Here is a 14,153-nt window from a genome sequence, read left to right on the forward strand (position 1 = left end):
TCTCCCCAGAGCTCTGAGGGAAAAACAGACCTGGGCTCGCTGGCAGGGAGTGAATCAAACTCTATTTTTGCCTCCTAGCCCACGGTGAGCCTCATGGCACAAATGCCAGCTCTCATCATACCTTGAGCCCCACATCTGTGCTCCCTCTGCTGATGGCAGATGGCCTGAGCTGAGGAGCAGCTGTGGTCACTCCATGGACAGACCCTGAGGGCACGGGGTGGGAGGAGAAGGCAGCAAGGAGAATTCCCCTGGGGAATGCAGATCGTGGGGGCAGGGGATGGAGAGGAACTGATTGTGTGCCCACAGCAAATTATGGATCAATCAATCAATCAGCCACAGGATGGATTGGAAGGGACCTTAAAGAACATCCAGTCAGGGTGCTCCCAGCCCCAATGTCCAGCCTGGCCTTGGGCACTGCCAGGGATCCAGGGGCAGCCCCAGCTGCTCTGGGCACCCTGTGCCAGGGCCTGCCCACCCTGCCAGGGGACAATTCCTAATTCCCAATATCCCATCCAGCCCTGCCCATTTTGAACCCAATCCCTTTATCCTGTCCCTCCATGCTCCCATAAGAAGTCCCTCTACATTTCTCTTGTAGGCTCCCTTCCAGTTTTCCTTGGAAGTATCACTGGAGAGAGCAGCTGGAAGCCCAAACCATCAGGTGTAGTTTGAATTGGTTTTACCAAAGCTCATCTTGAGCAAGAAGTTTTTGTCTCCCTGTGGACAAGCTCAGCCTTGTGCCATCCCCTCCTGCCCTGGGAATGCTGTCCCAGCTCCCTGAGCCAGACTGGATCCAACAAAGTGCCCTAGGCTGGGGTGGTCAGCACCAGGCAGAGAGGAGACAGAACGGGATCAGGATCCATTGCAATCCCACCATCTCCAGCTGGATCAACAGCAGAGGGGAGACAGAACAGGATCCATCCCAATCCCACCATCTCCAGCTGGATCAACGGCAGAGAGGAGACAGAAGAGGATCCATCCCAATCCCACCATCTCCAGCTGGATCAACGGCAGAGAGGAGACAGAACAGGATCCATCCCAACCCCACCATCTCCAGACCAGGCTGGAGGTGTCCAGCTCAACCTTGAGCAAGGTTTCTCTCCCTCCTGGATGTGGGTACAGCTCAATTCCTGCACTATTCCTGCCTGGAGGAGTCAGGGCTGAGCTGCATCCCTCTGACATTCCTCACCGAGGATTTTTTGGCATTTCCTTGGCACCGACCAACACTCTCCCCAGCTACCCACTCCCCATTGCTCCCTGACCTTTCTGCACTCCTCCTGCCATCCAAGAAAACTCGGAGTGCAGGAGACCTTGAGGATGCCCTGGCTCTGTGTGAGCCGAGCTGAGGAGATGAATCATGCCCAGCCCAATCCCACAGAAATGCCCTTTGCCCTGCACAGCAGCTCCTGACAGCTTCTCCCTGCAGTCAATCTTTCCCACATCCCTGCTCCAGCCTGGATCTTCTCCCTCACACCACAAAAGCCAGGCTGCAGCTTTTCATCAAGCAGGAGAATTTGACTGAAAAGTGGATTTTCATCCCCAAGGTATAGAGATAACAAAGACTTTTTAAAAAAAATTATTAGGATATTGAAAACAAAAAAAAAAAAAAAAAAGAGATATTTTGGTGAAGTCCCCGCTTTGCTGCTTCAAGATCCTTCAGTTTAAGTGAAATCAAAGTGAAATCAAAGCATTTCTGTTTAATCTCTGAATAAAAGAGACTTTTCAGAGTAGAATCATGTTTTTCATCCCTCCCCATGACTGGAGCAGAATTTCCTTGGAGATCCTGCGGCTGCTGGGATGAGGGACATGGTTTGAAGGGTGAGGCTGCCCCTGTTCAACCCCAATATTTGGGATTGTGTCCTCTGGGCTGCCACCCCCAGGTCCCTGAGCCAAACCAGGAGGGATTTTGGAGCCTCCCTGCACATTTTGTACCCAGTCCTGACCCTTTCAAAGTCTCAATCCTTAAACCAGGCTCTCCCAGGATGGGATTAAATCCAGACAGGTTTTTGGAGAGCGTCCTGAGCTCGGGAAGGGGGTTAAATCCCTTCCCATTGCACAGCAGATTTCTGAATTTTCCAAATCCCAACAATTCAATTGAACAATTCTTGTTCAGAAAGTGAACCTGGAGAGCAGCTGTGGTGGGGAGGGGGTGGCAGGAAGGACACCCAGACACCAGCACCGAGCCCAGCAGATATTTTTTCCCTCTGACTCAGTGTGAGCACCCTAACAAGCTTTGAGTACCGTGTCCTCCACGGGAAGCAGGAATAAATTGGGAGAGCAGGAACGACATGAAAACAACTGAAAATAAAACAAGGAAGGTGGAAAACACAGAGAGTGGGTGGGATTGGGATGGGAGCGAGCGGGAGCTCAGCCTTGGCTGGGAGCCCGTGGTGGGGACCCCGCTGTGGCTCTCCCCCCTTGTTTCTGATAAAGAAAAATGAACACAATGTTTTCCTTCTCCTAAGAAGTGTCTACAGCAAGAGAACCTGAAATTACAGAGAACTTGGCATTTCAGATCTTTCCGTGGCCGAGGCACGGATCTGCAGCTCCAGCAAACCCTCGGGGCTTTTCCAGCCAGTCAATAAGCGAGGGCAGCCACAACCCTGCTGCAGCACTTGACACTGCTAAAACGTGTTTGGGGACTTGGGGAAAAGCAGCAGGAAAAGGCAAGCTAGCAGTGTTAATGAACGGTCAGGAGGAGAGGGAGTTGGCGCTGAACAAACCCGGCTGCAAACAACAGCTCTGGAAAGCAGGAGGGACCCCGGGGAGCTGCCCCGGCTCTGGGAAACACTGAGGAAAATCAGGAGCTGTGCCACTTCCCCCTCCTCAACAGGACATGGGACAAGCGTTGTTCACATCCCCACCCATGCACGCAAGTCCTGAAACAGCGATCTGGCTCTGGAGGAGCACGGGCAGATCCGTCCTGGCGTTTCCACAAGGATTGGCCATCCCGAGCTCCCGATAGGGAACATCTCCCTCCTGCCCACCAGGCTGGTCCCACTGCCCCCGCCCTGTCTTGGCTTCAGATGGAGCTGGACTGGGGCTCTCCTCCCCTCTCCCAAAAGGTTTGGGAGCTGATTTCTCCTGGGAAGCACCGTGCCCTGCTGGTCCGACCCTCCTCTCCCATTAAAGTTAAAGCAGATTTCAACTGGAGAGCTCCAAAGCAGGACCACAAGGACAGGAATACCCTGGACCTTATTTGGCAGGTGAGGAAACTGAGGCACGGGGTTTTGCTTCGACTTAAAACAAATGGAATTGGGAACATGGAGCAGAGATTTATCCCAGCCCAGCCCGTGATCCACCACATCACACATCTCAGCTTTCCATGAGACATTATTCCAAATCTCCCCAATTTCCCATGCTTAGATCTTCCTTCCACAATCTTCTCCCAATTTTTCATCTTCTCCTCACCAACCACTTCCCTCTTTTCCCCATCCCTTCCCCTCCGTCTCCACCCAGCTGTGCCAGGCAGCAGCCAGCTGTGGAGAGGCACTCGGCGAGCCAAAACCAGCGCGTTCCACCAAAGGTAAAAAATGTATTTAGGGAGACCTACCAGTCCACCTGGACTTCTATATCCCGTGTCTCTACCTTGGAGGGCGCATCTCCACCGCTGTCCTTACTGCTGCTGCTCTTCAGCAGGTCCAGGACGGGCTCGATCTCTTTGAGCAGCTCGTTGTCCTCCACGCCGCCGTTGAGGCAGGAGTGAGCACAAGCCCCGTCCTTGTCCCTGCCGCCGTCCTTTGCCCCTTTGCTGCCGGGAACGAGCCCGTTAACGTGGACGTGGGGCTCCACCTCCTTGCCCGTTTCCCTGCTCCACAGCGATCCCATGGCTGCTGGCTGCTCTTTGCTTGGGTTGGACAAGTCAACCGCCTTGGGAGCCGGGCACAGGGGTCTGGTGACACGGACGGTTTTGGGTGTCCCGTCGCCCGTAAAGGTGGTCTCCAGGTGAGTGGTGAAGCCCTCGGGGCCGCGCAGGATGAGCACCACGTAGGTCTCGGAGGCGATGCTTCTCAGGATCTCCAGCGCCGTCTCATAGCTCATGTCCACCAGGGGCCTGCCATTGACGGCCAGGATGATGTCCCCAGCCTGGATGAGGCCACTCTGCTCGGCAGCCCCGCCCCGGATCAGGTCCGAGATGATGACGGGCGGTTTGCTGACGCGCTCCTTCACCAGGAAGCCGAGGCCGCCCACCTTGCGCTTGAAGAGCCTCACCGAGATGACGTTGGGCTGGATCTGCTGCACGCTGAACACATTCTCTTCCATGGCAGCCCCCTCCTCCAGCCCGCTCTGCAGGACCTCAACACCCTGCTGGGAGCAGGGGAATTCGCTGTCCGAGGGTGGGAAGGAGCAACTCTGGCTCTTGAGGAGCTGGACTCAATGGAAAACTCCCCTGGGCTCGGGCTGCCGAGGGGCTCCCTGCGGCATGCTCGGTGGCACTGCTCTGCGAACGGCAGGAAAGCGGGAATGTCACCCCTGGGAAGGCAGGCTAGGAGCAGGGCTGGGCATCGCCCGGGGTGGGAAACATTCCAGCTTCCAGTCAGCCGCTGGCACGGAGCGGGAGGCAGCGCGCTGGCTTCACCGGCATCCCCGCCGACGGTGCGCGGGCTTCTCTATCTGCAAAGCAGGGGAAAAACCAACAAAGGAGGGAGATAAGTGAGGCAGGGCAGGCGCAAGTGCCCGCTGAGCTGAGCGCGGGGCTGGGCACGCCGCGGGCACCCCGTCCCCACAGATGTCACCCCCCCAGGCTGCGGCCTCGCAGCGCTCCGGGCTTTGCTCCCTTCACCTCCCCCTGCGAAAATCGGCACCATCTGTTCGGCGGGGGCGCGGGGGGAGCGGGCAGCCCTTGCAGGGGCCGCTGGGCAGGGCAGGGCAGAGCAGGGCAGCCCTGGCAGGGGCCGCTGGGCAGGGCAGGGCAGGGCTGGGCAGCCCGGCTCGGCACACCCAGGAGGCTCTGCCCGCTCGGGATCCCCTCTCCGCGTGTTCTCCAGAGCATCCCACAACCTGCTGGGTGAGAGCCCGACAGGGAATGGGCAGCCCTGCCCGGGAGGAAACCTGTTCCGGAGGTGCTGTCTCTCCGAGGTGTCACTCCAGGCGCAGCAGCCGGGGAACAGAAGAGGCCGCTCAGCTCCCCTTCCTTCCCCGAGTTGGGAAAACACTTCCAAAGGCAACTGCTGCTTTTAAGGCTGGCTGCAGGGATCAGCGCTCGGCTCCTCCTCTGCCCAGATTCCCAGCCTGGCACGGGGAGAAGGAAGGGACGCTCGCCCTCCCCCGAGCCCAGCCCCGCTCCGGCGGAGGGGAAACATGGCCGGGAGGGCACCTCGGAGCTCATCCCGCCCTCGGGGCAGCATCACCGGGAGGGCACCAAGGAGCTCATCCCACCCTTAGGATGAGCAGGAACAGCCCTCGCAGGGCTCAGGGAGTCACAGCCCATTGGCTCCTGATGGGACCCTTGTTCTTACAAGGCACGCTTGGCTTCTGTCACTTCTGCTCCCGAAGCCTCCCCGCGCTCCCCTCGCGTTTTTCTCAGATGCTCTGGAGAACGTTTCTCTCCAGGACTGTGCCCTGACGCTTCGCATCGAGCCAGCGCCTTCTTTTCTTTTTTAAAATCGGAGTTTTCGGCACAGAACAGAGGGCACATGTTCTGCTGGAGGCACTGCCATGGCAAGGAGAGCAACCTTGTCTCTCCACATGCTCAGGGCAGCTTTGGCACCTCCAGCCCCTCTCTGACAGGAGCTCCCTCCAACCCCAAATGGGACAAAAGGGATCTGAGGGGTAGGGCAGGGACACCAGCGCCACTTGGGCACGTTAATCCTCATGTGAGGAATGCTGGGCTTTTTAGCAGCGAATTAGGAACAAAACAATTCGAGATCCATAACCCAAACCCTTGGGTTTAACCCCTGTGGCCCTTCCCCTGCTGTGACTTGGCCCTGCAGAGCAGCAGTTTACAAAGGGTTAAATACCACTGAGTCACATCCACCAGGGCTAATTAATGCCCTAATTGCAAATGACACTGGATCAGGACCCCGGGATGGGCTGTGTCGCCACCCGGGGCTCGGGTAGCCGAGCAGGAGAAGGAAGGTTCCAGTTTTGGGGAGGATGGAGGAAAGCAGGAATTCACTTCTACCCGACAGCTCCTGTCCCTTTCCTTCCCTCCCACCCCTCCATCCCTTCCCCATCCTCACCTCGCTTTCCCAGCCGAGTTTTCCCAATTTTCCCAAGCTCTTTGGGATTCTCAGGAGCCGCTTCCTTCTCCCTGCCGGGCTCTGATTTCCCGACCCCTCTGCCCCACAAGGTGACCATCACTGGCCGGGCAGGGCTGGGTCACACCAAACTCATCCCAATGAGCCTCGTGGGGACAAAGGTGGCTTTGGAAGGAGCCGCAGTGCCCCGGGAGCACGGGGCAGAGCGTCCTGAGAGGGGCCAGCCCTGCCGTGCCATCGGGGCTCCTTACCCGGGCCAGCTCTGTGTGCATCTCGATGGGCACAACCACCCTGGGCACCGCCTGGGAATATCGGATATGTTTGGGGGGAATATGGGGTATATTTGAGTGGAATATGGGGTATATTTGGGGAAAATAGGAGATATATTTGGGGGGAATATGGCGTGTATTTAGGGAAAATATGGGATATATTTGAGTGGGGACATATGGGACATATGGGACATATACCCCATATATTTGGGTGGAATATGGGATATATTTGGGGGAATATGGGACATATTCAGGTGGAATATTGGATATATTTGGGGGAAATATGGGATATATTTGGGGGAATATGGGATATATTTGGGGGAATATGGGACATATTCGGGTGGAATATTGGATATATTTGGGGGGAATATGGGATATATTTGGGTGGAATATGGGATATATTTGGGGGAAATATGGGATATATATGGGGCATATTTGGGGAAAATATGGGATATATTTGGGTGGAATACAGTGTGGGAATATTTGGGTGGAATTTGGGACAGACACTGCCAGGGCTGCCAGCCGCTCACACGGGCAGATGTTGCACAGCTGGAGGGGACCGTGGATGTCCTTCAGCCCTGCCCGACCTCACAGCGGGACTTGCTGAGCTCGCTGGAAAAGAGCTGAGGAGCCCCCGGTGTTTAATCCCTCTCTCTTCTCCCAGCAGGATAATTTCCAGCTATTTCCATGGAAAAGGGTTGTCATTTCTTGTGTGTGCTCAGCAATACCATGGAACGCTGGCGTTTCTAGGTGCTCATTGCTGCCTGCCCCCAAACCCACTGACACCTCAGCATTCCTCACAAAAGGGATGAAAAGAAAAAAATAGATTTTAAGTGGTACCTCAACACCCATCCAGAGATTTATCCTTTTTTTCTGCTGCTCCTCAGAGTCAGGAAGGTCAGAAAAGAGCCAGAAAGGAGAGGAACAGGCAAGGAGAGGGAGGACAGAGAGGTCCTAAGCCCCTCATCCTCCTGCTCCTTTAGGGAATAGCTGGATAAGGATTTTCACAGAATCATGGCATCATTGACGTTGGAAAATAATCTTAAAGATCATCAAGTCCGATTATTTTCCAGCTGGAAAACCTTGCAGAAACTCAGAGTGCAGAGAGGAGGGAGAGGGAGAAGTTCAGGAAGGCAGGAGACACAAGGACGGCTTGGAAAACTCCCCCAGGAGGGTCAGGGCTCTCCTGTCCCACTCTGGGGTGGGACAGCTCTGATTCCAGAGGGGACACACTTCGGATGGAACCCAAAGAGCTCAGCCCTGTGGGTGGCTGAGCTGTGCTGAGCTCCGTGAGCCCACAGATTCCCAGCTCTCCCTCCCAGCACCATGAGGACTCTGATTTATGAACCTCGGAGCCGGGTCAGATATTTAGAAGCTGCTGGAAGTGTCAGGTCTAACTCCTCAAAACAGTGAGAGCACAACGGGGTTTCACCGGGGTAGGAACACTCATCCCACCCCAAAAAACAGCCAGGAGATGAAAACTCCACCAGCAAAGCCGGGCTCAGCTCCCTGTCAGGAATAAACCCTGCTGGAATAAACCTCCATGGATGGTGCCACCCATGGTTTATTGGGAATAAACCCTGCTGGAATAAACCTCCATGGATGGTGTCACCCATGGTTTATTGGGAATAAACCCTGCTGGAATAAACCTCCATGGATGGTGTCACCCATGGTTTATTGAGAATAAACTCTGCTGGAATAAACCTCCATGGATGGTGCCACCCATGGTTTATTGGGAATAAACCCCGCTGGAATAAACCTCCATGGATGGTGCCACCCATGGTTTATTGGGAATAAACCCTGCTGGAATAAACCTCCATGGATGGTGTCACCCATGGTTTATTGAGAATAAACCCTGCTGGAATAAACCTCCATGGATGGTGTCACCCATGGTTTATTGGGAATAAACCCCACTGGAATAAACCTCCATGGATGGTGCCACCCATGGTTTATTGGGAATAAACCCCACTGGAATAAACCTCCATGGATGGTGCCACCCATGGTTTATTGGGAATAAACCCTGCTGGAATAAACCTCCATGGATGGTGCCACCCCCACTCCTGCCTCAGTTTCCCTGCCCATCCCAAAGCATAAATCCAACTCAAACTACAGGAGAGCAACGAGCCCTGCAGAGGGGCAGCACCCCAGGCAAGCCTCAACCCTGACCCCAACACCAGCCCCTGGGAACTTCTCTCCTTTGGCTGATGGGTTTGGGGGAATATGGGGCCTATTTGGGATATATTTGGGTGGAATATGGGATATATTTGGGTGGAATATGGGGCATATTTGGGTGGAATATGGGATATATTTGGGTGGAATATGGGGTCTATTTGGGTGGAATATGGGATATATTTGGGTGGAATATAGGGTCTACTTGGGTGGAATATGGGATATATTTGGGGGGAATATGGGATATATCTGGGGGGAATATGGGGTATATTTGGGGAAAATATGATATTTGGGGGGAATATGGGGTATATTTAGGGGGAATATTCCTGTTTCAGGGAAAAGCAGCAGAGCCTGCTCCCCTCCATCAGTGATAAAAGTTCAACCAACCAACCCCAGGAGAAGCTCCTTGAGCTGCCAGATAAGATTCCAAGAACAAACCCCAGCACAAACCTTAATGGAATGATGTAAAAGTTCGTGTTTGGAGACCACACTGACATTTAGGGAAGGGGAAAAGGGGAAGACCACGCGGTGAGAGGATACAAATCATGTGAACAGCGCAAATTACCAAACACCCAGTGCAAACAACGAAATAACTATTTAGTGCAATACAACAGGATGATTTGATTTCCAAGGCAAAGCGGAGGAGAAATCAATCTCAGGAGCTTTAACACAATCTCCTGCCTGTGCCAGGCAGAGCCGCGGGCTGTGCCGGGCTGGGCCGTGCTCAACGCCATCCCCTCAGCCTCACAAATCCATTTGGAGCCCTGTTCTCCCGGTGATAATGGCTCCTGCATGCCCGTGCCAGCTTTAAATGGGCACCATTGTCCTCTTTAATTAGCTTTCGTGGGATTTATAGCGCTCGAGGAAGAGCCCTGGCGCTGATGGATTGATGCCCATTTAATTTTTACGACCCACGGAGCATCGGTGGAGGGGATGAGGAGCGCTGGGATGCAGCATATGCACAGTTCCTGTAAACCTGCATGGCTGTGCCTCTGAAATGGGAATGTTCAAGTGATTCCCTGGCAGGCAGCTCACTGGAATAAACTCCACGCTCCATCCCTGCCCAGGGTGTACTTGTCCACAGCCTTTTAATCCTCAGATAATGTTCCTCTGATGTCTTAAGTTTTAGCTTTTGCATGTTTTAGATCCTGCATTAGTGTATAACTCTGAACTGATGCAGTGTTGGTTTGCTCTCCTCACGTTTTGGGCAGACAGAACAATCCTTCCAGGCCTGAGAACCATGGTCACCAACACAGCCTCAGGCCCAAAAAGTGTAAACAAAAGGGAATCGGAGGAAACTTAGGGAATGTGACTTCATTACCTGAAGCTGTAATTGGACAATTAACTGATATACAAATAGGCCAAACTTAAATCGTGACCATTGCCCACCCTGGGTGTAGTCTCTGTGAGACTTTGCACTGCCCAAGGTGTGTCCTTTGAAGGCCTTTAATAAATACCTGATTTATTCTTTTAGCTCTGTCTAGCCTCTGTTCCAGGATCACTCCCAGCTGGAACCACCCATCTCCCCTCAGCCTTCCCAAAATCCACCCAGCATGGGCGAGACCTTTTCCCTCCAAACCCAAACGATGGCTCTGCTTCTCCCTTCCCATTCCCAGCTCAATTCCCAACCATTCTTGGGTTGGGAATCATTACTCCAGCTGGGCTGGGACCTTGTCTTTGCCCCCAGTAAACCAAATTTCCACCAGGAGTGACTGGAATGAGGCACTTTGCCGTCTGTACAATGCCCTGGTGCCAGTCGGTGCCCACTGACCTGAGCTGGCACCAGCAAAGGGATGGAATTGCACCATTGCCAAAGGGATGGAATTGCACCACTGCCAAAGGGATGGAATTGCCCCACTGCCAAAGGGATGGAATTGCCCCACTGCCAAAGGGATGGAATGCCACGGGCTCCACCCTGGAGACTCCCTCACCTCCCCGTGGCTCTCTGCACCCAAAACATTCCTGTTCCTGCAGGAAGGGCAGTTAATCAGATAAATCCTTGCTTCTGGTAGTAATAAATCCATGGCCAGACCCCAAGAGGGTTCATCTGCCTCTAATCAGGGGTTGCTTCCTGGAAAACAAACCACAACTGTTTGCTCATAAATCTGCCCCAAAGCCCCCAGGACCTGCACATTTATCCAGCTCCTGGCACCTGGTTTGGTGCCCATGCCCTCTCCAGGGAATGGAGCAGCCAAGGAGAGCCAGGTCCTGCTGGCAAAGCAGCCACGGGAATGTCTGTGCAGTTAAAATCATCATTGCAGCTCCCTTCTAACACAAATATCCCATTTTTTCTGATCTGCTCCTATCCCATCCCATTCACACCAGTGTCCTGCACACTCCTGATCATGGGACAGCAGTGCTGGAGGAGGCAGAGCCACCCCAAAACTTTCCTGCAATTTATTGGAGCCCCTCACCCCCCTTCCGTTCACCCCACCCGGCACAACCCGAGCAGAACGCACGAAATGCATTTTAATGTTGCCAAGACAACTGTGTTGACAAAAATCCCCCTTTTTCTGTAGCTGCCAGAACCAGGGCTTTGTTGTAATTTGGAGTTCAGGACTGAGCAGATTTCTGCACCACGCCTGCCTTTCCTCTTTTGCTGTTTCCTACAATATTTCCCCGGCGCCTGCCGTGTGTGGCTCCAACAGAATTTAGATAAAAGCGTCAATTCCGCTGCTCGCCCCATCTCAAACTGATGTTCTTATTAGGGCTTGGCCCATCTGTAAAACCTCAATTCTGCCACCATCAATTTTCTGAGAGGCTTGGAATTACACCAGTGACTCCGGCGTGACAAATTGGAGCGGTGTTAACACACCGCCACTTTGTCCTGGAAGACAAAATAGGTAGGGAGGAAATAAATGAGAAAATGCCACTTGATGGATGGTCTGGAGGTCCAATCGCAGCATGAGAGGGGAATTGGGGCTCCATTTAGGGAAAAAAACAAAAGAAAAAGAAAATTTCAAAATCACAGCAGGTTGGCTGGAGCTGTAATAGCTCAGGAGCTGCCAGCCAGCATCAATAAAGTCAGGGATGGAGCTCTGAGTCCATCCAGGAATAAACTCCTGGTCCTGTTCAGCAACTCACGTCCCCTCCTTTGCTGCTGACACCCCAAAATCCTTCTTGCCTGGCATTAAATTTCCCAAAAAATCCTGTTGGCACTGTTTTCCTAAGGAGTGACTCATGTCCCTGTTTAGAACCCTCAGGAGGAGATCGGGCCCCTCATGGTCCCCAACCCCAGGCAGATCCCAAGAGCTCTGGGATCTCCTGAGTGCCGTCACCACCCCTCTGCAGTAGGAGAAGGGACAGGATTGGGATTCCTCCCTTCCCCAGGGATGAATCCAACACATGGAGCCACGGCACAGCTCCTGCCCTGTTGGCCCTGGCATCCTCAGGGACGTGCCAGGGGAAAATTGAGGATAATTTGTTCCCCCGAGTTTCTGTCCATGCCTTGCATTAGCACTTGTTGCCATAGTACCAACAACAGCAGCAAAGTTCTCCAGGGGCCTCCTGGGACCTGTTCCTTGTCCTACAAGGGCTCTGACTCCGATTCCAGCAGGACTCATGGGGGGGAGATGATGTGGAGTTTTCTGCCTCCTGGATTTGCTGAAGGTGCTGACTGTGGGAGAGAGGCTGCTCCAGCCTCATCATCCTCATCCCTCCAGCATCCCTGAGCATGGATGTGGCAAAAAACCCAGGAGTGCATGTGGGAGAGGAATGGAAATGGACCCCATTGATCCCAGGGGTCCATTTCTCCCTTCCCTATGGAAGCTGAAGCAGCCCTAACCCCCATCCTAAACCAGCTTTTCCCCATGCCAGAGGAGAGGATTTTAGCTCCCCAAGCCCCTGCTCCTCACTGCTGGCATTTGGGGCAGGCTGTGACCCCAGGGCCAGCTCGGAGCCCTGTCCCAGATGTGGCAGGGATGCTCCATTCACTGCCTGGTGGGCATGAAGGATAATCCCTGCTCGGAGGGCACCGAGCTCCCCAGCCTCTGAAAGAGAGACAGAACCTCACGTTCCAGCACGTCTGGAAACGTAAGCATGAAACTCTGGAAAATGGGATTAAGACAAGCTCCCCTAGAAGGGCATTGCTGGATCCTGTTAAGCATTTGGGGATTGTCACGGAGTGGAGAAGCCGTGGAAAGCGTTTCCTTGGCATCAGTGCCCCCCTTTTTGTAGGGACACACACACACACTCAGAACCTCCAGGTTTCCATGCCCCACATGCAGAACCACCACCCTGGTGACATCTGGGCTTCCCAAAGCCACATCCCGCATGGATGGTGACAACCCAGGGTCCCTTATCACACACAGAGCCCATCAGGGCTCATTTGGGATGGTGACAACCCAGTGTCCCTTATCACACACAGCCCATCAGGGCTCATTTGGAACGAGCATGATTTATCCAGCCTGAGCCAGACAGCGGCTCCCAGGCCTCTTCGGGACACAATACATTTATTTTTGGAGGGATCAGATTGCATCTATAGATTTGATTTAACGCACAGATAGGATGGGAGCTGTGGGAGTAGAACAAAGGCATCGGAGCTCGCTCGGAGCCGCCTCTCTAACCCGGCCCCTCGTTAGCGGGGTTGGGTTTCTTTAGGGGAAAATTGATGGTATCAACAAGTATCAAACAATATCCTCGTTCCTCGGGAAAGGTAAATGCTAATCTATGCGAGCCGGGCTCATGTGACTTATCAGTTACTAAAAATAGTTGTTTTCAGGCACTGATTTAGGGAATCTGGCAGATTTCCTAAGCCTTTGTACAGACACACCACTGAAATGGAAAAGACAAAATACACAAGCAGAGCGGGGAGGGGGACAAAAAAAATCTGACAGGGCCAAAACGGCCCCTGAGGGCGAGGGAGGACCCAGCCCTCCCCGTGAGCAGCCACAGAACGTTAAATCCAAGCGAGGATTCCAAGGAGGATTCAGCCCAAACCCCTCTGCCTAAGATGGCCTCTCGCTCACAGTTGTGGCGCTGGCAGGGGGAACACACAGAATGCAAAGGGTACAAGAGATTGTCCCTTTCCCGGGCTCCAGGGGGGTGTGATGCTTCTCCCAGAGCGGGTACCTGAGCAGGGAAATGTCCCCTCCCTGCCCACGGCTGCGGGGGAAGAGACTCCGCACCCGGAGTTTGTTTGCAAACATTTGAAACTGCAGAGTCTGTGCCTGAGTTTGTGGCGTCTTTAAGGAAATATTCTGGGAAATACGAGCCGGGAAGAAAAGAGAGGGAGGAGGAAATTGCTGATGCAAACCCAAATTCTTTAAATAAGGCTTCCCCACTGAGACCTTGAGCAGAGGATGATAACTAGCAAATGGTGCAGGTAGAAATTCCTGGGAGAGTGATTTCCCCCCTGCTCCCAAAGCCTCCCCGCTGCTTCTGTGTGATCATCCCTGTAGATTCCCGTCTGCCAGAGCCGCTGGCACTCGGGAATGAGGGTGAGGGAGAGGAGCCGGTGTTTGAAACAGCCAAGCCCCCCATTGCTGCAGCTGCCCCTGCGATCTCCACCGTCCCCCGT

The 14,153-nt window shown here is 53.8% G+C and overlaps 1 protein-coding gene across 5 annotated transcripts in view; it reads right to left on the minus strand.

Annotated features, from left to right (window-relative positions):
* Nucleotides 1–14,153, minus strand: part of NOS1 (nitric oxide synthase 1) — an 86,625-nt gene that overhangs the window by 49,245 nt on the left and 23,227 nt on the right. For 4 of the 5 annotated variants that reach the window (XM_064726692.1, XM_064726693.1, XM_064726691.1 and 1 more), the window contains exon 2: nucleotides 3,551–4,611. In XM_064726692.1, the coding sequence (XP_064582762.1) occupies nucleotides 3,551–4,260 (710 nt within the window). In that variant the 5' untranslated portion in view covers nucleotides 4,261–4,611. Of the gene's footprint in view, nucleotides 1–3,550; nucleotides 4,612–5,049; nucleotides 5,067–14,153 lie in introns of those variants that run through there. The other variant, XM_064726694.1, reaches the window with a different exon arrangement.

The sequence above is a fragment of the Zonotrichia leucophrys genome, chromosome 15 (genome assembly GCF_028769735.1).
Source record: "Zonotrichia leucophrys gambelii isolate GWCS_2022_RI chromosome 15, RI_Zleu_2.0, whole genome shotgun sequence".
In the NCBI taxonomy this organism is placed as follows: domain Eukaryota; kingdom Metazoa; phylum Chordata; class Aves; order Passeriformes; family Passerellidae; genus Zonotrichia; species Zonotrichia leucophrys.